We start from the raw sequence: 22,864 nt of genomic DNA, 5'->3' as shown, positions 1-22,864 counted from the left end.
CATACGATCAGCCCATGACTCATGACTATACACGTCGAGATTCGAAGAGAAGGCAAGCGACCACAGCTCTCATTGACCCCGCCCAGCAATGCACTGAAGTGAATTCTCTGGGATTACTCATATGTACAAGCAGAACGTCAGATACGGTCCGTGTTAGATCAGAATCACTCCTTCACCATATGATTCCAGACCAGTCTTCTAGGCGGGGGAAAAGCCATCTGAGAAGACGGGCGAACGATTCGTGCGGCTCGTTGAGATACGGCCAAAACTGTATCTCCAGCTTGAGCAGGTTCTCTTGGCCGTCGAACGCGGTTGGGGCAATAAGCCAGCCCCGTGAGAGCCCCTCCATTGGGTTCAGCCGGATTCCGAGGCGCTTCAGCTGCTTGCAGTGCACTGCCAAGTAAACGAGGGCAGCAGACGAGAGGTGCGGGCCGTCTTCGAAGAACGCATCGAGGAAGAACCAGACAGATATCAACGCGGGACAGGAGCGAGCAACGTGCTCGATCACGTCGTCCGTCCAGTCGAGGGGAGCCCTCATAACAAGAACCTGCAGGTTCTCGTACCGAGGCATATCCAGCATGGCAGTCGCCGGCAGTAGTGTGTGCCCACGAAAGTGAACTGAGATATTCTGAAGGGATGACGTAGGGCGCTTGAAGACGGCTCGGATGAGCTCGGTCCAATGTATCGAGGATATGTCTTGTCTGACAGTCAATTGCAAACGCCGGCATCGAGGAGCATATGACATGAGAGTGTGCAATACAGAAGAAAGTCCTTCGTATGTTTGGTCGGCGACGAGTATATGCTCGTTCGCGAATAGAGGGTCGAAGGAGCCCTTGATTATCCTCCTGCCAGGCGGCAGCGGTGGAGGAGGAGGAGGTGGGCCACCACGTTCCCGGTAACATCCCTCGTTACCGAGTTGTAAACGGAGTTCTGTAATTCCTTGAACACGCCAGATATAATAAAGAGCGTCCAAGAAGGCGCGATCTTTTTGGTGGGGAACACCCACTCGCATGCATACACGGCGCAATGAATGGATTTGGGAAAGGAGGACCAGCGTAGGCGGATCGAAGATGTCACCAGATACACGAATGCTGGCGAGCCGAGGAAGTGAATGGTCAACCAGGAGGCGGATGAACGATTGCAACGCGGCCTTAATTGTATTGATTTCCTGAAAATTCGGGGCAACTTCGATTTCGAGATTCGTGAGACGCGCAGATGTGAAGAGGGTGGCGTGATGGGCAGAAAGAGTATATGGATCGAAACAAAGCGAAGTTAGGCGGGGAAACAAGTCGATTCGTTGTTTGAGGGTATCGAGAGCGGTGAAAACGGAGTCGGACATCACGGACATAGACCGGTAAACTGCGCGCCTTAAGTCCAATTCTTTCATCTTGCGGGAGCATCGAAGAAAGTCGCCAATGTCGAGATCCGATAACTCGTGCGAGACGACCTGTTCGTATTCTTCAGCGTACGATGCTACCGGCCGCCTCAATCCACGCACCCATTCGCCACCGATTGACGCACGAAGTTCGGGCAACTTGTGCAGAAGAATGTTGAAGTTGATTATCTTCGCCCATAGCGCGCTCAGCGCGATATCCGACCACGCTTTGCAAGTAAGGGCAAGGTGGAGAAGGTCCTCGTGACCATGGTGGTGCCAGATATCCTTGTCATGAGCTACGAAGTCAAAGATTTGCTCTAGTATCTCGTGTACGAGAAGCGCTCGATGCATTCCTGTGGTTGGCAGGTAGAGGTAGGAGAACCTCAACATCAACAGTTGCCCGCGGGTGGATCAAACAGCTGCGTACGCCTGCGGAGGTCTCCAGCATTTCCACGTTGATCGGAACATAGGCGTACCATTGGCGCAGGTTCGCAGAAACCATAAGCATTGCGAAAGTAGTGATCTATGGGTGCATCCAGGACCGATGGTTCGTAGGTGTCTGGCTGCTTCACCACGTAACGCCAGTGGAGGGGCAGAACGAATACGAATACGATGAAGCACCCTGCGGTAGGCACCTTCTGAATTCGTTGCCTATATCGGCTGCGCCAGCCATGGCACGAATAACGAGAGAATCGAGTAAAGCATGAATGCAAAGGCTGGGTAGGTAGGTAGGTATATTTCCGGCGCGGTCCCAATATGCGTCTGGATGCTGTGACGGCGGAAGGAACGCCGTGGTAGCCGACGCGACGCGCAGTGGGCAACGCCGAGCGTTGCGCAATTCATTCTGCTACGTTCCCGACTGCTGGTCCAAACCCGCCCCACGACTTGCTTTGTAGGCTCAGGGCATAGCACACTCATGCGGAGGGATGTCCGAATATTACTGGTAGGCGATGGTGAGCGGGTAATCGTGCGCGTTTCGCGTTCCCTCCACTCGGTCGCTGAGGTCGGGTTGCACAGACGGTGTCGGCAAGAGCACCATCGTCACGTCTCTTATCAAAGAGTCTTTCATACCACATGTAGTAAATCTGGCTACTTTCCGACTCAACGACTGACTATCACATCAGGTTCAACACGTTGTACCCGAGGTAACCATACCACCAGAGGTCACCCCGGAGAATGTTACGACATACATAGTGGATTCGGGATGTACGTTCTACCAACCGCTGGTGCACTTTGGTCCATACTGACCTATCGTCTGGTAGCTGCCCCCGAGGACCGAACACACCTTGAAACCGAGATTCGCAAAGCGCATGTAATATGCGTGGTTTATTCCATCGACAACCCACATTCCTTTGACCGAATACCAACCTATTGGCTGCCGTACTTCCGACAACTGGGCGTAAATGTACGCAGACATCAGACTCCTATATGCAGCTACTTACCTCCGTCAGGTACCAGTCATTCTTGTTGGCAATAAAATTGACCTACGAGGAGGGGAAGTTACGAATGAAGCGTTGGAGGAGGAAATTCTTCCTATCATGAACGAGTTCAAGGTAGGGCACGGATCGTCTCGAGGCATCGCAAATATGAAATACAGTTCCCTAGGAAGTCGAGACGTGCATCGAATGTTCGGCAAAGCTTACCCTCAACGTTTCTGAAGTCTTCTATTTCGCGCAGAAGGCCGTTTTGCACCCTACCGCGCCGCTCTATGACTCAAGAGACCATGTGAGGGAGCATTTATGCACCGTAATTGCTGTACTGATGGCTAGCAGGTCTTAAAACCGGCGTGTGCAGATGCCTTGAGGCGGATCTTCAAGCTCTGTGACACTAACAAGGACGGCATACTCGATGCGTCAGAGCTCAACGAGTTTCAGGTGTGTCTCGTTTTCCTAGTGCTTGCTTCCTCTCTGACACAGCATCAGCGGAAATGCTTCGATGCACCGCTGCAGCAACAAGAACTCGAAGGCATCAAGTCCTTGGTCCGGGATTACTCCGTGGACGGCGTGCGAGATGACGGCCTTACGGAGGAAGGGTTCCTCTTCCTGCATACAACTTTCATTCAGAGGGGTCGGTTGGAAACAACGTGGACTGTGCTGCGGACATTTGGATACGCCGAAGATTTACGGTTGACGGAAGCTTTCCTGTTTCCGCGGTAAGCTCTTGCGTGCTGATGGTATCGGTACGTGCATTTGCTGATCCTAGAACAGGTTCGATGTGCCTCATGACTGCTCCGTCGAGCTCAGCCAAGCAGGATACCAGTTCTTCACGGACATATTCGAGGTCTTCGACAAGGTAGGATATGATCACAATCGTGTTCGGACATAGCTAATATACTTGTAGGATCAAGATGGCGCTCTCAAGGCTGCTGAATTGGACGATCTCTTTAGCACCTCTCCTGGTAATCCTTGGGCAAAGCAGAAGTTCCCAGACAACACCTCGGTCGACGACTCCGGCGCTGTTACCTTGCAGGGATGGCTAGCCCAATGGAGTATGACTACGCTGTTGGACCACAAAACGACCCTTGCATATCTGGCCTATCTTGGATACCCCGGCGAGTCACAGACTAGCGCGTTGCAGATCACCCGACCTCGGAAGGTAGACCGAAAGAAGGGGAAGTCAACGAGGAATGTCTTCTTGTGCTACGTCTGTGGCGCCGCTGGCTCTGGGAAGACGAGCCTCCTCAGGGCTTTCGCAGGGAAGCCCTTCCAACAGGCCTACAAACCTACCAATCAGGTCATCAGTGTCGTGAATTCCGTCGACATCGATGGTTCGGAAAAATACCTCGTGGTATGTGCATGCATTTGTTCATACGTGACTTTCGCGTGCTCAGCATCTCCCCTTCCTAGCTTCAAGAGTTTGGATCGAGATATGAGCCAGAGACCCTTCGTAACTCGAAGAAAACCGACCTTGCGGACCTCATCGTATATGTATACGACTCAAGTGACACCAATTCCTTCTCCTACATCAGTAATTTACGGGTCTGTAATTTCTACGTTTCACAAGATAGTCCTTGACGCTGACCGGACATGTTGAATCAGCAACAGTACAGCTTAGATTCTATACCCACTTTATTCGTCGCCACCAAGTCAGATCTGGACCTCGCGCAGCAAAGGCATGAGGTGCAACCCGACGTCTATTGTCGAAGGCTGGGCTTGCAGGTTCCGGTTGCCGTAAGCGTGAAGACGGGCCAGCTTGCGGATGTCTTCCATGTCATGTGCGGCATCGCCATGAAGCCGTACGTCCACTTTTTTGGGGGGGTCAAGCGGTCATCGATCCTGATTCGTGCTTCTGCTCGCAGGAACTCGGCAATTCCTGGTGGGCGGGACCGTGCCCGGTCTTCTGCGCTGCGGCTACGTACATACATGCACGTTTCACTCCTAGTGGGCGGTCTGTCCGCGGGGCTGATCTACACGTATCGGGCGTTTCTGATGCGCCCAGGGGGGTTGTTGGATGGATGGGGGGTGAGGTGGCTTGGATTGTTCATGGGGAGGCGAGAGTTATAGCACATCCTACGACCGTTGGTTGCATATTGGGCCTCGCGTCGGCCCTCGCTGTGATGCCTGATCGCCACACCTCTGCCATCATTAGCGGATCGGGCAGAAATACGAAAGCGTGATGACGGCGGTGCGAGTCAGATTAGATCCGAAACGCACACGTGCACGCAGCGCGTCAACCTCACCGTTAGCCTCGACTCGTAATGCAATAGCGCCTTGAACTTGGACTACGACCATCTCACTAAGTACATAAGTGCTACCAAGGCTGCTGTCCAAGTTTCTTGTATATCACATTCGCTTCCTGAAGGCAGTAACTACAAGACAATAGCAATGGATCAAGAGATGGACGCGGGCGGTGCCCCGGTTTTCCAGACCGTTCCCCAACCACAGGCTCCTCAGGTGCCTTACGATGGACGGAAGATGTTGTACGCACACCGTGTTTCAGTTATGGGTGACGTTGCGCTGAGCAGATGTTCGCAGGGATCTTGTCTTCATCCAAGACTGCACTGGAAGCCAGGGGAGCTATATCTCATCCGCGACGAAGAATATCGAGGAGATCTGCGCACACATCTTTGAATCCGGAAGACTGCAGTCGCGAGAAGATCTGAGGGTGGGCCTCGTCGCGTACCGGGACCACCCACCGCAAGATCATACCTACGTCACCAAGAACTTCGGCTTCTCGTCCGACATTAGCAAGGTCCACAAGGACTTGTCTTCGTTATATGCCAGCGGAGGTGGCGATGGGCCAGAAGCTGTCACTGCGGCAATGGCCGAGACGCTGAACATGGACTGGAGGGAACATGCGAGCAAGATGATCGTGCTCATAGCAGACGCGCCACCGCATGGGATCGGAGAGTATGGGGATGGTGAGACTTTGCAATGTCATGTTGCTCTTGCATCGCTCAAAGGTTTCCAAACTTGCAGGCTTTGAGAACGGCTCACCCGATGGTAACGATCCCCTGCAACTGGCACGAAGGATGGCCAACCTGGGAATTACGTTGGTAAGTCTGCCCCTAATAAGTGAGTCACCGTGCTGATCTCTGACCGGATCACAGTTCTTTGTAGCATGTGAACCCGCACTTAGTGGATACTCTGTGAGCTTGGCTTGTTGTTATCTGTGTCGTACCATTGCTGATCACGTTACGTAGTATGCAACGGACTTCTTCCAAGCAATCGTCAACATCACTTCGGGGCTCATGCTCCCGTTAACCACGGCTGACCTTCTGGCTCATGCCATCGTCGGCAGTGTTCTCGAGAACTTAGACATGGAACGATTGGTTCGGGAGGTCGGGCAGGCCGTGGCTGACCGAATATTGGGGAATAACGAAAGCGTCGACGACGTCGCTCGTGAACTCCACGAAAAGCTTCTCCTCCGGAACGAAAGCACGAAGAAAGTGGTCATTGAGAGCATCTACAAAGAGTCGGAGGAAGCGAAACACAATGTCAATGTGTTCATGCAGGCGCCTTCGTTGGCGGATGCAAGGCCCTTACTCCGGAAGGTATGTATCGCGTATTCCACCGCTCTCCAGGCTCATGAACCTTCCTTGCCTCCGACAGGTACCTGGGACGAGGTTTACGGACAAGTACTTGCAGGCACGACAATCGTCATCGCGTTCATATTACTCATATGCGCCAACAATACCGGCACGAACTCCTGTCTCCCCCAAGAAGGCGACAGTGGGTCCAACACCGTCTTCGCCGCCTTCTTCACCTCCTCGAAAGGTTGTATCGGATTTCGCTGCTTTCGGCGTGCCGAAAGCTGCCAGCGTCTTCGGCACCGCTGTAGCTAGCACGCCTTTCTCATTGGCCGGTGGCAAGGCCGCTTTCGGAGCGCCCCGGAACACGTCAGGGGCAGGATTCAGTTCCATGATGGACGATGATGATGACGAAGACGATGATGACGACGGACGGCAGAAAGTCGAGCTGCGCGAGGATTCCATTACGTTGGATCAGGTTAGTGTACTACTTGTGGCAAGGCTATCTCGAATGTCTGACGTGTTCAAACCCGCAGGCGCGGAGAATCGCGGTCCAGAGTGCATGGAGGAGTATTCGGTGAAGATTAACCCATATTCATTTTGTTTGGCATTCGATCATGAACTGGATCCCAATACATATTTGTTGGCTTAGGAATAGTTTACGTTAAAAAGTCGCATTGAACGCCCCAATCGACAACAGCAACATCTCAGATGTACGGCGTCATCCAACGCAATGTTGTGGTCTAGCTTTTCCAATGTACCCCCTAAAAAGCTGCAAATAAACGGTACGCGCGACAACCGGACCATCAAGATCGTTCATCGTCCTATCGAATGAGTCCATTACTTAACGATCAACAATTTGCGTGTCTCGTATACAATATAGGAATATGACTTAACACATCGTCGCGACAACGCTCTTGAAGCCAGCAAACAGCATGGTGAATGCTCGCATTCAGTAATCATCATGAAGCATCACTTTCCCATCGTCAGCAAGTCGTGGTGGTCTAGATCTGAACCTCTGATGTCCGGACCGACATTCTCAGGTTGCTGTCCAGTGTCAGGGGCTGTTGTGTTCTATCTTAGTCGTCACTGATTCTCGGTGACGTTACTTCTGAATCCCTTGATTTCTGACACTGATCATCAAGCAGTACGCACGAGGAAAACCACGTACCGTACTTGTTCCCGACCTCCATCATCCCTCACCAGGTACGAGAGACCTCGTCAAAACGATCAAGTCCTGTAACTTCCGACAAACATCGCGGCACTGTCAATCTGAAGCTCTATGGCTGCTTGCTTCGTGACTGTGCTCTATTGGCAATACCACGGAGTGATATGTTTCGCCCTGGATGAAATGCCCTACGTCGCGGCCCTCTATATGATGGCTTGGCCCTGCGAAACCCGACCCATTTTCCACACCTCGAGGTTCTTGTGAACGAATGGCACCAGACACTATAATGGCAAATGCCATTTCCAATCCTGCACGCCTCTAATCGCACCTTGCATGCTAGTGGACTAGGGGCGCGGAAAATAGCCAATTCCGTGACTTGGTCGATCCGAAATAGGTCCACATCTGACACGGATGGTGAAAAGGCGGGTGTACACCCATATGTTCATCGCCCTCAGGCACGCGCGGCCCTCTCTTTTACGCCGGGAGTTGGCGCTCTGGCTTCGTTATCGCGTAGGGTCGTACTATCCGGAGAGCCCCGATCACAATCGCACCGATCATCGTCGTTTGGCTCAGAGCCGACACGGTGTGTTCATAACTGCATCTCCCATCGCCGCATGCCCGCTCGTCATGCCCACGACTGCCGTCGGACACAGCTCTCTCCCGTAAGAGCTATGCCCTGCCTGGACCGCCCTCGTCAAAAATGTACGTTTGTACTGGTCCTCCTGCGAGATCGGACCTCCAACGCAGTCGGCCTTTGACAGCGAGCGCGAGGTACACTCGATGATGGACAGGTACGCTGGATGCTGCATTAAGTCCTCATGGTACGGCCCTTTGACTTCGAGATCGTCGGAGTGCAGCAGTCTCTATCAACCAGATGGTATATAACGAGACCCTCAAGGACCAAAGATCTCCAGCAAAGCAAACAGCTCCCGCATTCGCTAGCTACCACTCTCTCTTACTCTCAGCAAAGACCGATTACTCCCCACCCTATCTAATTGACAGCAATGGCCATGATCCTCACCACCCTCACTCTGGTTTTGACCGCCGCGGTTGCGAACGCCGCGAGCACCCCTGCCTCTCCGTTCTCCAGCCTGCACCGGCGCCAAGCCACGCAACAGGTCGCCGTTGCATGCGGTCCGCCCGCCAACAGCCAGCCCTGCGCCTGCCCCATCGACAACAACTACGACACCGGCGTGCTCATCAACTATTTCCCTGGCTACCAATGCGCCTACCCTGGTGGTGCTTGCACCTGGGGCGACAAGGTGAGCGTTCAAAGCCGACCTGAGACGCGATTGAGGCTGACGACGTCGAAAAATCAGGACGGTGTTCTGCAGAATATCCATCAGACGAACTGTCCCTCCGTCGCCGTCTGCCCCGACTCCGGCTGCGCATGCCCGATCGACAACAATGGTGACACCGGTGTCCTGATCAACGAGTTCACCGGCTACCAGTGCGCTTACGCCGGCGGTGCTTGCACCTGGGACTTCGTAAGTTCATGCTCTCCGCAATTCACTCGCATTAGCTCACGCTTCTCCTGTAGGATGGTGTCCTTCAGAACACCCACCAGACGAACTGTCCCACCCAGGAGAAGTGCGTCGCCCCCGCATAAGGAGTTTGTTCCCCTCCTACCCGGATAGTCGCACTCGGGCTTGGAAGAGTTACGCATCCATGTGCACGCCTCCGGACAATTATTTTCATTTCATTGAGGCGCTGTCATCTCTACACTCTTGGAATCTTATATTTACATAGGTACATACTTAATCGTTTTACTGGGTTTTGTGACTGCTCGGTGTAGAGGATAATCAAATTCACACGTGGCATGCGATCGCGAATTTGATATCGTGTTTTCCGCTTCAGCCACCTCTTCGGTCTTGGCTTCCACTCAGATTGTGGTCCTCGTGTTTTCGCTATCCTGCAATGCCTCTAGACGGACATGAGTACCTGGTTGCGCAAGGCTGGAAGGGAAAAGGCACAGCTCTACGGGAAGGAGCAATAAGTCGACCCATCGCCGTCACGCAGAAGAAAAACCTTGGTGGTGTGGGCAAGGACAGGGACGAGGCCTTCCCGTTCTGGGACCAGTGAGTCTGCGATCAGTACATTCGATGAGATTGCAGTGATGGATGCCAATTCGCATAGTTTGTTTGCGGCTGCGGCGTCTGCCATAACCTTGAAGGTGGACGACTCGGATGAGGATGCAGATGACTCCGTGAGCCCTTAACGAGGCGCAAAAGTCTTCCTATTTGCTCATCTCTCCACTACCGGATGCTAGTATAAAGCAGGACAATCTACACCACTCGAGTTTACGCGAACGAGCACCGGCATCCTTTCAAACCGACGTCCAGTATCGGGCACGCCGGCTTCCGCCTCCCTCGCCACCTCTGGCACATCGACTCCAGATGCGCATCCCGATACACCCCGGATGAGCCTCATGGCGACCGCCAAGCGCGAGGCTGCCAAGAGGGGACTCTACTCGAGATTTTTCCGCGGGCCGGTGTTGGGGCCGGAGACCGCGATGGAACCGACGATGCAAGTCGAGCAGGAGAAGCCGATCGCGATGGATGTGGAGATGGATCACAGCACGACGGTCATAGGACACGCGAAGGAGCCTGTGGCGAAGGAGCAGGGGCCTGACGAGGCGAAGCGGAAGAAGCGGAAGAGAGGCGGTGAAGACGGGAGTGGAAATGTTAGCGGATCGAATGAGGTGGTGGAATCGTCGGAGGGGAGAGAATGGAGACGAGAGGAGAAACCGTTGGGAAAGGATCAGAAGAAGGACGAGAAGGCAAGGCGGAAGGAAGAGAAACGGAGGAAGAAGGAGGCGAAGGCGCGCGCTAGCGCGCACGACGACGCTGAAACAGAGGATACCACCACACAGTCGATCCCTACCACCGCAGGGAGTAGAATCGGAGCAAGGGAAAACCAGGTTACGAGGGCGAAGGCGGCGAAAAGACGCAAACGAAATGATGCAGGAAAGACGGCGACGGATGAACGGACGGAGAAGGAGAAAGAGGAGAAACCATCAGAGAAGGGAAGGGTGGAGACGGATGACGACGAAAAAGAGGATCAGTTCGAGGCGAAGCGCGCGGAGAAGAACAGACGACGAGCAGAACGTGCAGCAAGGAAGGAAGTCAAGGCTGCTGCAAGAAAGGCCACGGAGGAGGAAAACCGCGCAGCACCAAAGCCAAAAAAGAAACGGAAGGTTGAATGAGCTACGTTGAGCTCCAGACTTGCTCCGTACGGTCGTATGCCCAATACAACGCATACGGCAAGGCACGTCACCAACACATCGCGCCGCCGCACACAACCCTGCCTCCTCCTGCGCGGCCATATCGGCTGGACCACATGTATTATCCAGCTCTCGAAGCCCCTACCGACACCGAAGCTAGATTGGTCCGGCCATAGGGTACCTTACCGCGCCTGCGAGCTTGCATGCAGTCGCGAAAGGTGTACGTATACGCCACGTTCGCTCGGTAACTGAACAACGCACTCTGGCGAGGTGCGGACTGTATGGTTTCAACAATGCTGCTGATCCCACTGTGTTGGTTCGTGCGACTCGTGTTATGTACTTCCTATAGCATGTTACCGCCATGATAAATCGCATCGTCGTCCAAATCTGATAGCTCCGTGGACAAGCCTATCAGTCGAGAGCGGATGTTGCTATGGTGTGAGTGCATTGGCATATGTACTGTTTCCCGATCACAACGTTGCGTACGACGTTCATACGTGCGTATCTGAGTTCAATCTGAGTGGCAATCAAGCCAAGTTGTGAGATGATCAGGCCGGAGGTATGCCTGGTGGCAGTGGACGTAAGATCAATCTTCCGAATGTTCTGCAGTTCTGAGCGCGCAAGCGGGTCGCAACCTGCAACCGACGACGCTCCGGCGTTTGTACATATTCCTCCTCTTCTCCCTCCTCGACACCACCGCGCCCCTCCGAACCAACGCGTCCTCCTCGTAGCGGCAGCGACGACCGCGTAGCAACCCAGCCATGGCCAACTTCCTGTTCGGGTCCGTACGCCCCCCTCGAGACTCGAGTGTCCCCGCGTTCCGCGATCTGACACGCGATCCTCTTCCCGATCGCGAACAGACGCAACCCACGGGGACGCGGAGCTGCCCCGCGCCGCTCGCCGACGCCGACGTCCGCGACGTTCTCGCCCGTCGACCAGATCGCGCCGCAGCCGCCGTCGCCAGGACCGGGCGCTGCCCCGGGCAGTAACAACAAGCCGCTCTACCTCTGCAGCCCGTTCGTTGAAGCCGCGCTCGTGAAAGGCAACTTCAAGACGATCGTGATGCTGCCCAAGTACGTCGACACCGCGGAATGGGTCGCCGTCAACGGTGCGTTGTTTTTTGCCCTGCCCGGATGAGTGCGGAGGATGTGCTGAACATCGCGCCATGTCTGTCCGCAGTGTTCGACTTTTACCAGAACATCAACATGTTCTACGGCGTCATCTCGGAATGCTGCACGCTGCAATCGTGTTCCACCATGTCCGCAGGACCCGGAAAGTACGCGCGCCATCACCCCCAATCCTGAGCCATGCACCTAGCTGACGCGCGCGCGTCCTTCCACCCAGCATGAACTACACCTGGATCAACGCCGACCGACGACCCGTGCAGCTCCCCGCGCCGACCTACATCGACTACGTGATGACCTGGGTCCAGAACCTGCTCGACGACCCGAACGTCTTCCCCGTCAAGTCCGGCGCGCCCTTCCCGCCCAACTTTGCGCAGACGGTCAAGCACGTGTACCGCCAGCTCCTCCGCGTCTTCGCCCACATCTACCACGCCCACTACCGCGAGATCCTCCACCTCCGCTCCGAGCCCCACTTCAACTCGCTCTTCGCCCATTTCTTGGCGTTCGGGCGCGAGTACGATCTCGTGGACGTGAAGGACCTCAAGGGAGATTTCAAGACGGGCACGATCGGTATCGGCGCGTTGTGGGAGAGGTGGAAGGATATGGGCATCTTGGAGGGGTGATTCTAGTCCGTGTCGCGAGATGGTCACAGTGAGGGGTATAAAACGCAGATGAGGGAAAGCTTGGTTAACAATTTTTTTTTTCGTGTTTGTATCATATTATCGCATTGCAAGGATTTTCGAATATCGTTTTCGCCCGAGGTGTCCGTGTCTCACATCCAATCGATCGGTAGATTGATTATAACATGACCAATAGTACATTACTGGCGAACACGAGCGGCCACACCGGTCGCAGCGAGTCTTACTATCTCCACGAGCCGGACGGGGACGCCTTGCTGGCGACGCCGCGGTTATGGCTGTACTTCGTCACGTAGTACCCTATCCCGTTCCAGTCCTTGGGCCGCTTCAGCCCCTCGTTCAGCTGCGTCCGCCGAGTGCGATTCCTCCGACCTCCATTATTATTGTTGTTGTTGTTGTTCGGGGCCGGGACGTCCGGCAGGACGAAGTCGGTGTCGGTCGGGAGGGGCGGGTACGTGGACGTGGACACGTCCGGTCCAAAGTCGTACACGAACGCCCGGCTCTGCGTCGCGCCGAACAGGCGAGAGCTTTCTAGGACGAGGCTGTAGACGGGCGAGGGGTCGTTGCCCGGGCCGTGGATGCTGAAGCCGTGCTTGCGCGATCCGTTCGGGGTGGCCGAGGAGGACGAGGGAGGGAGCGGGACGGTCGGGGAGGCGCGCACGTCCCAGAAGGAGACGACGGAGTGCCGGGCGGAGCCGGCGGCGATGTGCGACCCGGAGCCTCCCCCGGCGGCGACGCTGTAGATCGGCTCGGTCGACCACGGGTCGTAGAGCTTCATCACCGGCGTCAGCCCCGCGTGGTCCGAGCGCGAGGAGGCGCGGAGGTCGTGCACGCGCACGACGCCGTCGTACCAGCCCGAGACGACGATCGGGTCTGGCCCGCCCCATGGGAAGTGCGAGGGAGCGCGCGCGATGCCGTACACGGCGCTCTGCTGCGAGGTGACTTTGGTCCCGGCGCCGAGTATGGCGAGCGGCTCGCGCGAGAAGCCGGTGTCCGGGAGGAGGGCGTGCAGGACGAGCGGGGTTGGGGAGGAGGTGCCGAAGGCGGCGTACGGGGTCGATGCGGACATGTTGAGGTGCGAGGACCAGCCGCGCCCCGGGAGGTCGATCGTCGTGTACGGGAAGGATGGGAGCGGGATCGAGTCGGAGGAATCTGAGCATGAGGACGAGGCGGATGAGGGCAGAGAGGAGGCCAGAGATATGAACGTGCCCTGGCCGGACAGAGAGAGCGACAAGATGTCCGACGAGCACGAGCACAGGCTCTCGATCAGGTCGCCGGCGAAGACGTCGAGCGGGGTGCGACAATCCGCCGGGACGCCGAGCTCTTTTTCGTACTCGGGGGGTGATGGGAGCGTCACGAGCTCGAGCACGCCATCCTCGAAGCCGACGCAGAGCACGCTCTCGTCGCCACAATCTGAATCTGATACAAACGCAAGGCCGGTGACGTCCCGCCTGGGCGTGTCCGGCTCGCGAAGGTGGTACAGGCAATCGAAGCGCACGCGGGCGCCGGGGCCCTCGAACGCGTACGCGTAGACGTCGCTGCCTGCGGCGACGACGAGGCGCGAGGGTGAGATCGCCATGAGTGGCTGGAGCTTGCCGTGCCAGGGCTGCATGAGCGGGCGCGCGACGCAGGCTGCCTTCGCCCATGCGCGGTCGGTCTCGGCGTGGAAGCAGAGCTGGGCGAGAGGGTCTTTGGACCAGGATTCGCGCAAGGGTGAGAGGCTTGGTGCGTAGCGCTGGTGGGTCCGAGCATATTGGGCCCATCCGGACGAAGCGACCTGGGGACGATAGTTAGTCGCGACGACAAGGCTATCGAAGGTCCATATGCCCCAGACTAACGAGGTCGTGCAGATAGTGGCAGGTCAGCGATAGCACGAGCAGGTCGGTCAATTCTAGATGGTACATGATCAGCATCAACACGTCGCCAGGAAGGGGGGCCATGGTGGTTTACGGTGCCCGCACAGGGCTGGGGCCTTAAGTAGTCGTCGTGGTCAAAACGGCGGCGGCAGCGAGCATGAATCAGTTACCCACGGATTCCCACGGTCAAATAATGGATAAGCGCGATCAAATTCGCGCTGACTGTGATCGATTGATCTTTCTAGTGGCGGTCATGTCCGAGTCAGACGTGGAATCAGACGGCGGCTGCACCATCTGCGTCGTCGCCCGGTCGGTCGCCACCGCGCGCGAGCTCGTCCAACGTATGTGCTCGGCGCAACCCCACTCGTCGCCGTGATGTGTCACAGACGAACTCGCCGACCCAGGTCTACGCGCGCTCGCTAACCCCGAGGACGACCCCCTTCCGCCCGGACAGGAGACGCACATCCCATGGACGATACAGAACAAGTACTACACCGCCCAGGTTGCTTTCCGCCTCAAGAGTTTTGACGACTGGACGCCCGCGGACGTGCAGGGCGTCCCCGCGTTCGTGTACGTGTGGAACGGACCGGATGTGAGCGCTTTCTGCACCCTCGCACGGAGCGATGCTTACGCCCGATGGTCTTGGCAGAACTACAGGGACGACGTGAAGCTGCTCTCCGGGCAGGTGACCGCCGCCGTCGGGTGCGATCCCGAAGTGCAGCTCGCCGTGCGCCTCGCTCACGCGAGCGGCGATGAGACGCACGAGGGCGCGGACGACTTTTGCTCGTCGCACGGATTCGAGTACGTCGACGCGACGGGATCGGGCGGCTCAGATCCAGACGCGGACGCGTACGACGACACGGGTATGCATCCCATGCCCTCCTTGTTCCTATCCAACCAACGCCTAATCACATACACCACAGAACCGATCCCGTCGCTCCCCCGCGTGCTAGATGCGCTGAGCACCATCATGTGGCCGTCGATGGTCCAAGCGCCCGCCACGCTCGCCCGCAAGAGCCGCGGCGCGCACGACCTCTTCACCTGGGGCCGCTCCTCCTCGTCCGCCGACGACATCCGCGCCATCCTCGGCTCGACCTCCACGGATGCGCAGCGGCACGAGATGGAAGAGCTCGAGAGATGGTTGCAGGAAGACCTCGTCCACACGCCGACGGCGGAGAGCGTCACGCCCCATCATGTCGACATCACGGCGCCGCCCTCGGGCTTTGACGATGACTTTGGCGCCTTCATGGCCAGCGCGCCGTCGCAGCCCGGGATCGCCCAAGGCTCGCTGACGACGTCGCCAAAGCAGCTCGACGCCGCGCTCGCGTTCCCCTCGCACGACGCGGGACGCTCCCTCGCCGCGTCCGCGTCCGTGCTCTCGCTCGATTCCCACTACGATTTCGACGCCGCCGCCAACCGCTCGTCCGCGTCCGCGTCCGCCTCTCTCGCCCACTCGGATGCCGAGGAGGATGAGGACGACGAGGAGCCCTCCTTCTCGTATACCCAGATCCACGACACCTCTTTCGACGACCACGAGGACGAGGACGGCCTCCCGACGCGCGCAGAGATCGAAGCGACCTCCCGCAGGATCTTCGGCACCGGCTCTACGCCGCCCCCGGCCAACCCCTTCGCACCTTCCTCCCCGTCCGCCCGGCGCACGTCCGCGTCCGCGAACGTGCCCTCGGCCGAGTCCCCGAGCAAGACGACGACGTTCTCGACGAGCGTGATCCCCACCTGGACGCCGCCCGCACGGCCGGATCCGAGCTCGCCGCGCGAGCGCAAGATCTTCCGCGGCGTCTTTGGGGAGGACGGAGAGGACGGGTCGATACAGAGGACGGAGAGCGAGAGCTCGGAAGCGGGCGCGTTCGATTTGAACAGGGTATTCAGCGCGCTGCAGGGTATGAAGGAGGAGATCGGGATGATGGACGACGAGGACGAGCGGAGGCGGGCAGCGGCAAGGGTCGCGCTTGGCCTCGTTTATGGCCTGGAACGGGAGGGGGTGAGGGATGCTCAGGAGGAGATTTAGACATTCTGCTCTATTTTTCCAACTTCGTCTCATTGTGTTCTCTGCTTCGATTCGCCGCAATGTTCTCGTAGCATACGTCTCTATTGCTCTGGGCACTATCGAATACACAGATTTGCCTTAGTTGGCTGATCCCATGCCTGGATGACACCGTTGAATACTGCCATGGCAGTGAGATGCTGGTTTCTGCAGAATGATATCGTGACGCCACCCCATAGCGTGATTGCTCTGGAGCCGCTGCGACTCGAGTGAGCATTCCCTGCGACACCGTCTTCTGACAAAACAAAACCTACTCAATTAGGCGTCTGATTTTATCCCACTCAAGAAAGGGCTCTTCTTGTGGTCAACCATCCCCAACCTCCAGACATTGACCTTATCTTCTCCACCCGAGACGAGGTACGTGTCGCCCCCGAGATACTTGAATGCGACAAACGTCACGTGATTGTCGTGCCGGTAGACGGACTTCTGCATCGTTCTTCCCGTCCTCGCATTCCACACGCGAACTTTGCCATCGTTCGAGCCAGAGGCAAAGTAGTCGCGATGATTGGCGTATGCTACCGAGCGAACCGAACCGAAGCCACCCTTCAGGATGAGCGGCGTTGCCACATTGCTTGTGTACCAGATCCGGATCGTGCCATCCGCGGAGCCCGAGACAACATGTCCCCCGTCGGGTGAATATGCCACTGTTAGAACCGGAGCTGTGTGACCTGTCAGTTCCTGAACGGTTGCGCCTGATTCCACATTCCATATGCGGACGGTGCAGTCATCAGACCCGGAAGCGATCATATGGCGCGGATGAGAGGAGTATGCGACAGAACGGACACTTTTGGAGTGCCCGCTGAGGACGAGAGGACGACAAAGCGGCCCTTGTTGTTCAGGTCCTTCGAATGCGCCGTCGAAGAACCATACTTCTAATGTCTTGTCCCTCGAAGCAGTCACAACACGTCGACCATTGGGTGAGAGCGCAACACCGCAGATCTCATCTTTATGCCCAGATTCGATAAATCTCGACACGGCCCTCAACTGATGAGTTTTTCCCCACAATCCGATAGTCTTCCCTGAGCACGACGCTACTTCCCATGCACTTGCAGCGGGTTCCGGAGCGATCGAGATGCATTTGATCGGCTGATCATGCTTGGTCCATGTTGCTTCAGCGCCTGCATACGGGTCCCAGGTTCGTATTTTGTCGCCCGAGCCTGCGACGATTCGCCCATCGAGCGGGAAGGAAGCAAATGCATCTGTCCCAAACCGCTCAATCGTTGCTACAAGGCCTTGCAAAGTCGGTCGTTAACGATGACCGTCGTTGTGTACCAGAATAGACTCACCAATTCCGAAAACATTGCGGATCGGCACGATATCTAAGATTGTTTCGTGATCGTCCACTGTAGCAACAGCCAGGCGTTTGTCCAGCTCCAATCTTATCTGTGGCTCCTCAGTCTGGGGAAATGTGTGAAATAGGCTGAGAACCCGTAAACACGCCCTGATCGTCCGCTGTACGAGTCCTGTGGCATCGCTTCCCTGTCGTATTGCAGAATCGTTTGTCCGATTTACGATATCTGCGGCATTCTTCTCCTCTTGTATGGCCTCAAGCACGCGGAAAAGTGCTTCTGCTGCGCGAGGCACTTCGGCAAAGGACCGGTTACAGATACCTCCTGGGGGGGGCGTTGGTTCCTAACAGGAATTACTATAGAACGCAAGTTACCTGGTGCAGTCATTTCCACGAGTTCCTTGCGATGTGCTGCGGACGCCGCATTAAGCAAACATTTGCGGACGATTCCTTCTGCTTTGAGATAAGGATCTTCCTCCATCCGCCCACCTCGCTGGATCGCACCCATATCCCACAGGGTGTTATCTGTAAATTGGGCTCGAGGACGATATTTTTGTGGGTCGCAGAAGACAGATGCATGGATTAGTTGACCACTCATCACCGTACGAGGCGATGAGCAGTGAGGAGGCCTAGGCGGACGTCATTTGACATATTGGAGCGAGGATGCTGTGCGGCTCACCATCGCTTAGTGTTCTCAGGGTTCACATTTTCGGTATACGAAAGACGGGTGATAGGAAGATATTCAAGTATCTTCCATCGTCGATTCATAGGCCGGGTTGGTGGCAAGCTCTCCGAACTTGAAAGCCCGTTGTGGAATGGTATGCGAAGAACTATGCGAAGACCAGACAGCGTAGCTTCGTATGTCATCCACCGGAGTGCCGGTCCGTAGTTCTCAAGGTTTGCATTCGGGAGATTTCCGCCACCACTGTTGTTCCTTGTCAGCACGCACTTTACAATGATTCGTTGTCAAATAGGCTTACATGTCTGAATGAGAGCCAGCGAACCAAACTTCCTTGATATTGTTCTGGCCATCCAATGGTCCTTTCCCCCCATTTGCAAACTCCGGCAAGAACTTCACTCGAAGTTCATCCAGAGCCAGAGCGTGACGAAAGACGCAGACATGCGACATGCCTGTAGTGGTCTCTGGCAGACTCGGTCCTCGGATCCAGCCCACGGACGACACTGTATCCCTGCAAGTCCGGTGGTTACTATGCGTCATATGCTCAAATCGTGTCCTGCCATGACGTACCAGGCGCCGACAAAGTGAACCCTGGCACCGGACACGGAAAACGTGTCTTTGAAGAGGTCAGCGGGCGAGGATGCATGGTCCTGTTGCCTTGCTGATCCATTTGATTTCGCCGAACTCTTCCCGTTCTTTGGATTCGTCATGAACGGATTTTGCTTGTCGATTTTCTGACGTGATTCCGTCCCGAGTCTCTCATGCGTGGAGACCTCATCTTGATCCGGTACCGGCCCTCGTTCACGTTCTTCGCGGTCTCGTCCTCCACTCTGGGTGGATTTGACGTATAGACTGTACGCACTGCATACCCTGAATTATCAGGCTTGAAAAATCCGAATGTTGACTCACAAGTTTATCTGATCGATATTTCCCTTCTGCAGCAAGCCGACCTACGAAGGTATACGTTATTCTGCATTCTGCAATTGCCAGGAAGAGGATATCTCACTTTTTCAATCATCCCAGCGATGACGCGGGCTTGATACGCCCCTCGCGAAAACCCTGCACTCGAGAGTCGTACAAGGTTGATTTGGCAACGATCTTCTGGTGCTCACCGAACAGAAAGATCTTGTCACCGCGCTGGTAATTATCACTTAACCATCGATATGCATGATGCACGATTTCTTCAAAGCTCCTGCAGTAAAAAGGCGAAATATACGGGTGTTGTCAGTAACATAAAGGAGCAATGTGAACCGAGCATAACCATACGTGGCAATCGCCTGGTCCACGGCGCTGTCAACTGCTTGCTTCCAGTGCCGGAACGTGGATTTTCGGTCTTCCTTGACGTACGTGCCGATTCCACTACTGTAGTAAGCAAGCTGGGAATCATCTTTGACCAGTCTGCTGTAAAGTTCAACAATATTGGAACTCTAGAACCATATAATTAATGTTCATGACGACGAGACGCTAGTTTTGCGCTCACCTTTTCTCCGAATTGGTTGGCTGTGCCATCGAGGCAGACCACAAGATTTCTGCGTGTCTGAACACCTGGATGCGAACATTGACACGTTCCCGCTGGACCCGCTGGACCCATGAAACCCATGAAATCCGGTGGTGATGGTTCCAGTAGACCCGGTGGACCCGGTGGACTCCTGTCTTCCGCATCGGCGCTGTTTGAATCCCGGCCCGTATCGTGCTGGCGGTTGGGAACATCGCTCTGGCCTCTGGTCACGTCGTTCTGGCCTCGGCCTGCAGCGTCCCCGCCTGCGCCATGGTCATTTTTCAGATGTCCAATCACATCATCTCGATTTTCCCCTGTCTGGATATGAGCTTCGCCCCTGCCTCCATCGCCATCGGTGAGGCTTGTATCTATGCTGTGCTGCACCCCGCCGACACCGAGTTGAACGTTGCCCGAGACATTCTGGCCTCCTGAGTAGTGTCCGAGGAGATCTCCAATGAGATAATAGAGTTGCTTCACCAGGGATATTGCTACGCCCATGTTGCTCTAGTCCTCAAATCCGAGGCTCGACGCGTGATTATATAGTTGTCGATCCCATGTTGCCGCCGCACAATGTCCACACCATGGTCGTTTCCGGAGTTCAATGGTATGGAAGCGATACATAGAGGGGCAGTTCATAACCGGAAGTTGCTTGTATCGCTTGCCTGTTCTTGTTCGTGGTACATGAATATGCCCGTGCTTATAGGCCAGAGATAGCAGAACCTGCGCCCTTCCTGGGCGTCTACGTGAGATCCATATCAATGCAACCTATTCATGGCCTCATTTGGGCGCATCGCCTTCCCCACATAATACGGCCTATGTGCATGGTTCACCCATGCGCGCCTCGTGCTGGTCCCTGGGACTTCAACATGGGCAGCTTCCGACAGCTTGAGGGGTTTCGGCATGGGTTCTATGATTGAATTCGAAGACCAAAGCAATCCGGGTGGTGCCTGAATGCGCCACTCGAATGGTGGCGTAGAAGTCAGGATACGTGTGATGGGTGGGACATGTGAGTTGATGCACGGTCGCGGTGGTCATGGTGTATTACATACGCGCCTTGGCCCAAACCCATGCGCTTCCCTCGCGGTACTGGACACACTGTGTACGGACGCAGCCAGGGCAGATAGGTAGGTTGATATTGCTGCGCCTGTGCAGCAACGCTGACGGAGAAGGCCTTGCCTTAACCGCAGTTGAAGAGGGGCAGTGGACCAAATTTGGCTGTGCATGCGACCACCTTGAGTGAGGTACCGAGTGGGATTCTGCTGGTGCATCCATTCCAAGGATGCAGCTTCAGCGCCTTCAGAAGCTGCATATGAACTCACATGAGAGACTTTGTGCCGATATCTCCGCTGGACTCTGAAGGTCGTGGCCGTATGCATATGGGTTAGGACGATGCGAAGCGCCATCCATCGGTCCACTACATTTACAAGTAGGGCGTTGTGCTGCATTCGAAGGGTCTGATCTGATCGCAAGTGAATTTTACATGCTGGCTCATGTTAGCGAAGAGCCTCAAGGTGTTCGCAAAGTTCTCGTATTTCGCGCGGAGCGGATCGAGGGTGGGGCAACCCTCATAATTTCGACGGCGCACGTTGCAATACGGCGCGAACCCCGTTCTATATATTGTTCCAGAAACTGTGCAGCATGCAGGAGGATAATGCACGTCGTCTGGCAGACGCGCGTCAAAACGCCTTCTTGAAGTAGCCACGCCACACGTTCCAAGGTAGCTTCCAATGTCGCCGCTGCAGCGAGGGGTCGAAGGGATTGAAGTTCACGGCTTCCAGCCGCGAAAGGTACGAGGCGATAGGGACCTGCGCATGTATGCGTTAGCCTGCTTATCCGGGCTGAGCTCGAGAGCGAAACTCACGCCGCCAAGGAATAGTGGCATCGCCTCCTTCCTCGCCTGTGCGTCCGCGCGTCCAAACATATCCCGCGCCGCAAGCAGGTGGTCGTTCGCCGCGGTTGCAAACTCGAACACCGCGTCTTCCAAACCCTTCGCGGCAGGCCCGCGGCGGAACACGTCCTCCTGGCTTACGCCGTGACGCGCGGTAATCTCTGCCGGGATGACGGCGTGCTTCTTCGAGGCGTGGTAAGGCAGTGCGCGGAGGAGGACGGCGATGGTCTGCGCGGCGCCAAGGTGGGACGCGGCGTGCGCGAGGTCGTCGTTCGAGGAGAGCCGAAGGAGGGAGAGGAGGAGGTAGAAGAGCGTGGAGGAGGTCGCTTCCGCGTGAGAGGTGAGAGAGTCGAGCGTAAGGTGGGTCGGATTGTCAAGTTCGCTATCCTGCGCGGTGCGGTAAGCCTGGTGCTGTTATGAGCTACAAGAAGCCTGCGTACCCGAGCGTCAATTATCCGCTTGAGGTGGTACGGCGCGAGGTTGGCGCGTCGAGAGGCGTCATGCAACGCGAGTGCGATCGGATGTTGGGGTGGTCTGCCCTGATATCCGTCAGGTCAAGGAACATTTGATGCAAAGAGAACGACGAAGGCAGACCTCCGTGAGGTTCTTGACCGCATCGCGCCAGAACTGCATCCGCATCTTGCCTATCATCGGGTTGGACACGGCCTCTTGGACGTTGGCTAATTCTACCTGCATATACGCAGAAAATCAAAATACCGCCCCAATCGACGGCTTATGGAGACGCACAGAGAACGCTTTGAGGGCAAGGAAACCTTTTTGCGCCTCGCCGGGGTAAAACGGCGAGGTGAGATACCCCTCATAGTCATGTTTGCGCACATACTCCTCGCAGTAGGACGCAGGATCGTCGATCCCGCCTTTGGGGACAGCGCCAATGTTCGAGTGCACGCCCCGGGCACGTTCAATTATTTTGCTTGCAGCCGTTGCGCGTCTGCTGCGCGGAGCGATAGTCCGCGCGGCCGGGCGTTCCAGCATAGTATGAATGGCGAGAACAAGGCTTGGATGAGGTCGGTTGTACGCAATTGCTCGGCACCGTCGGCGCGGCACTTCGACGTCACGGACGCGCTCGAGCAAACTC

At 56.1% G+C, this 22,864-nt stretch overlaps 11 protein-coding genes across 11 annotated transcripts; 6 read left to right on the top strand and 5 right to left on the bottom strand.

Moving 5' to 3' along the window:
• Positions 1-172: 172 nt before the first annotated feature.
• On the bottom strand, positions 173-1,726 carry PUNSTDRAFT_130900 (uncharacterized protein; the record flags this gene model as incomplete). Its single annotated transcript, XM_007380148.1, has 2 exons — positions 173-1,447; positions 1,499-1,726. The coding sequence occupies 2 exons, from the start codon at positions 1,724-1,726 to the stop codon at positions 173-175; spliced, it is 1,503 nt and encodes a 500-aa protein (XP_007380210.1).
• A 545-nt stretch (positions 1,727-2,271) lies between these two features.
• On the top strand, positions 2,272-4,970 carry PUNSTDRAFT_97448 (mitochondrial Rho GTPase). Its single transcript, XM_007380147.1, has 13 exons — positions 2,272-2,328; positions 2,393-2,451; positions 2,500-2,581; positions 2,638-2,780; positions 2,827-2,928; positions 2,981-3,100; positions 3,148-3,249; positions 3,298-3,527; positions 3,583-3,667; positions 3,716-4,162; positions 4,222-4,353; positions 4,414-4,610; positions 4,674-4,970. The coding sequence occupies exons 1-13, from the start codon at positions 2,292-2,294 to the stop codon at positions 4,876-4,878; spliced, it is 1,941 nt and encodes a 646-aa protein (XP_007380209.1). The 5' UTR covers positions 2,272-2,291; the 3' UTR covers positions 4,879-4,970.
• A 71-nt stretch (positions 4,971-5,041) lies between these two features.
• Positions 5,042-7,108, top strand: PUNSTDRAFT_97443 (uncharacterized protein). The gene is made up of 7 exons (XM_007380146.1): positions 5,042-5,294; positions 5,350-5,735; positions 5,794-5,870; positions 5,925-5,963; positions 6,018-6,368; positions 6,427-6,822; positions 6,881-7,108. The coding sequence occupies exons 1-7, from the start codon at positions 5,200-5,202 to the stop codon at positions 6,923-6,925; spliced, it is 1,389 nt and encodes a 462-aa protein (XP_007380208.1). The 5' UTR covers positions 5,042-5,199; the 3' UTR covers positions 6,926-7,108.
• Positions 7,109-8,516: 1,408 nt separating this feature from the next.
• PUNSTDRAFT_130898 (uncharacterized protein) lies at positions 8,517-9,121 on the top strand (the record flags this gene model as incomplete). The annotated part of the gene is made up of 3 exons (XM_007380145.1): positions 8,517-8,774; positions 8,832-8,999; positions 9,053-9,121. 3 exons carry the CDS (start codon positions 8,517-8,519, stop codon positions 9,119-9,121), a joined length of 495 nt encoding a protein of 164 aa, XP_007380207.1.
• Positions 9,122-9,398: 277 nt separating this feature from the next.
• Positions 9,399-10,717, top strand: PUNSTDRAFT_141290 (uncharacterized protein; the record flags this gene model as incomplete). The annotated part of the gene is made up of 3 exons (XM_007380144.1): positions 9,399-9,590; positions 9,649-9,718; positions 9,782-10,717. Exons 1-3 carry the CDS (start codon positions 9,430-9,432, stop codon positions 10,715-10,717), a joined length of 1,167 nt encoding a protein of 388 aa, XP_007380206.1. The 5' UTR covers positions 9,399-9,429.
• A 906-nt stretch (positions 10,718-11,623) lies between these two features.
• On the top strand, positions 11,624-12,482 carry PUNSTDRAFT_60081 (protein kinase activator; the record flags this gene model as incomplete). The annotated part of the gene is made up of 3 exons (XM_007380143.1): positions 11,624-11,843; positions 11,915-12,011; positions 12,080-12,482. Coding segments are annotated over 3 exons (720 nt in total), but the record flags the coding sequence as incomplete, so codon positions are not given.
• Positions 12,483-12,723: 241 nt separating this feature from the next.
• On the bottom strand, positions 12,724-14,445 carry PUNSTDRAFT_97438 (uncharacterized protein; the record flags this gene model as incomplete). The annotated part of the gene is made up of 3 exons (XM_007380142.1): positions 14,336-14,445; positions 13,141-14,274; positions 12,724-13,089 (listed from the first exon to the last, which is right to left on the bottom strand). Exons 1-3 carry the CDS (start codon positions 14,435-14,437, stop codon positions 12,724-12,726), a joined length of 1,602 nt encoding a protein of 533 aa, XP_007380204.1. The 5' UTR covers positions 14,438-14,445.
• Positions 14,446-14,606: 161 nt separating this feature from the next.
• PUNSTDRAFT_124399 (uncharacterized protein) lies at positions 14,607-16,515 on the top strand (the record flags this gene model as incomplete). The annotated part of the gene is made up of 4 exons (XM_007380141.1): positions 14,607-14,694; positions 14,758-14,945; positions 15,003-15,216; positions 15,277-16,515. 4 exons carry the CDS (start codon positions 14,607-14,609, stop codon positions 16,377-16,379), a joined length of 1,593 nt encoding a protein of 530 aa, XP_007380203.1. The 3' UTR covers positions 16,380-16,515.
• A 158-nt stretch (positions 16,516-16,673) lies between these two features.
• On the bottom strand, positions 16,674-17,369 carry PUNSTDRAFT_61560 (WD40 repeat-like protein; the record flags this gene model as incomplete). The annotated part of the gene is made up of 1 exon (XM_007380140.1): positions 16,674-17,369. A coding segment is annotated over one exon (696 nt), but the record flags the coding sequence as incomplete, so codon positions are not given.
• A 1,370-nt stretch (positions 17,370-18,739) lies between these two features.
• On the bottom strand, positions 18,740-19,931 carry PUNSTDRAFT_35156 (uncharacterized protein; the record flags this gene model as incomplete). The annotated part of the gene is made up of 7 exons (XM_007380139.1): positions 18,740-18,893; positions 18,953-19,243; positions 19,292-19,332; positions 19,389-19,441; positions 19,495-19,574; positions 19,649-19,809; positions 19,863-19,931. Coding segments are annotated over 7 exons (849 nt in total), but the record flags the coding sequence as incomplete, so codon positions are not given.
• A 1,387-nt stretch (positions 19,932-21,318) lies between these two features.
• On the bottom strand, positions 21,319-22,761 carry PUNSTDRAFT_97434 (uncharacterized protein; the record flags this gene model as incomplete). The annotated part of the gene is made up of 5 exons (XM_007380138.1): positions 21,319-21,685; positions 21,742-22,155; positions 22,209-22,307; positions 22,363-22,458; positions 22,516-22,761. The coding sequence occupies 5 exons, from the start codon at positions 22,759-22,761 to the stop codon at positions 21,557-21,559; spliced, it is 984 nt and encodes a 327-aa protein (XP_007380200.1). The 3' UTR covers positions 21,319-21,556.
• Between the last annotated feature and the right edge of the window lie 103 nt (positions 22,762-22,864).

This window comes from Punctularia strigosozonata, assembly GCF_000264995.1.
Source record: "Punctularia strigosozonata HHB-11173 SS5 unplaced genomic scaffold PUNSTscaffold_2, whole genome shotgun sequence".
Lineage (NCBI taxonomy): Eukaryota > Fungi > Basidiomycota > Agaricomycetes > Corticiales > Punctulariaceae > Punctularia > Punctularia strigosozonata.
This window is presented reverse-complemented; position numbering and strand designations above follow the sequence as displayed.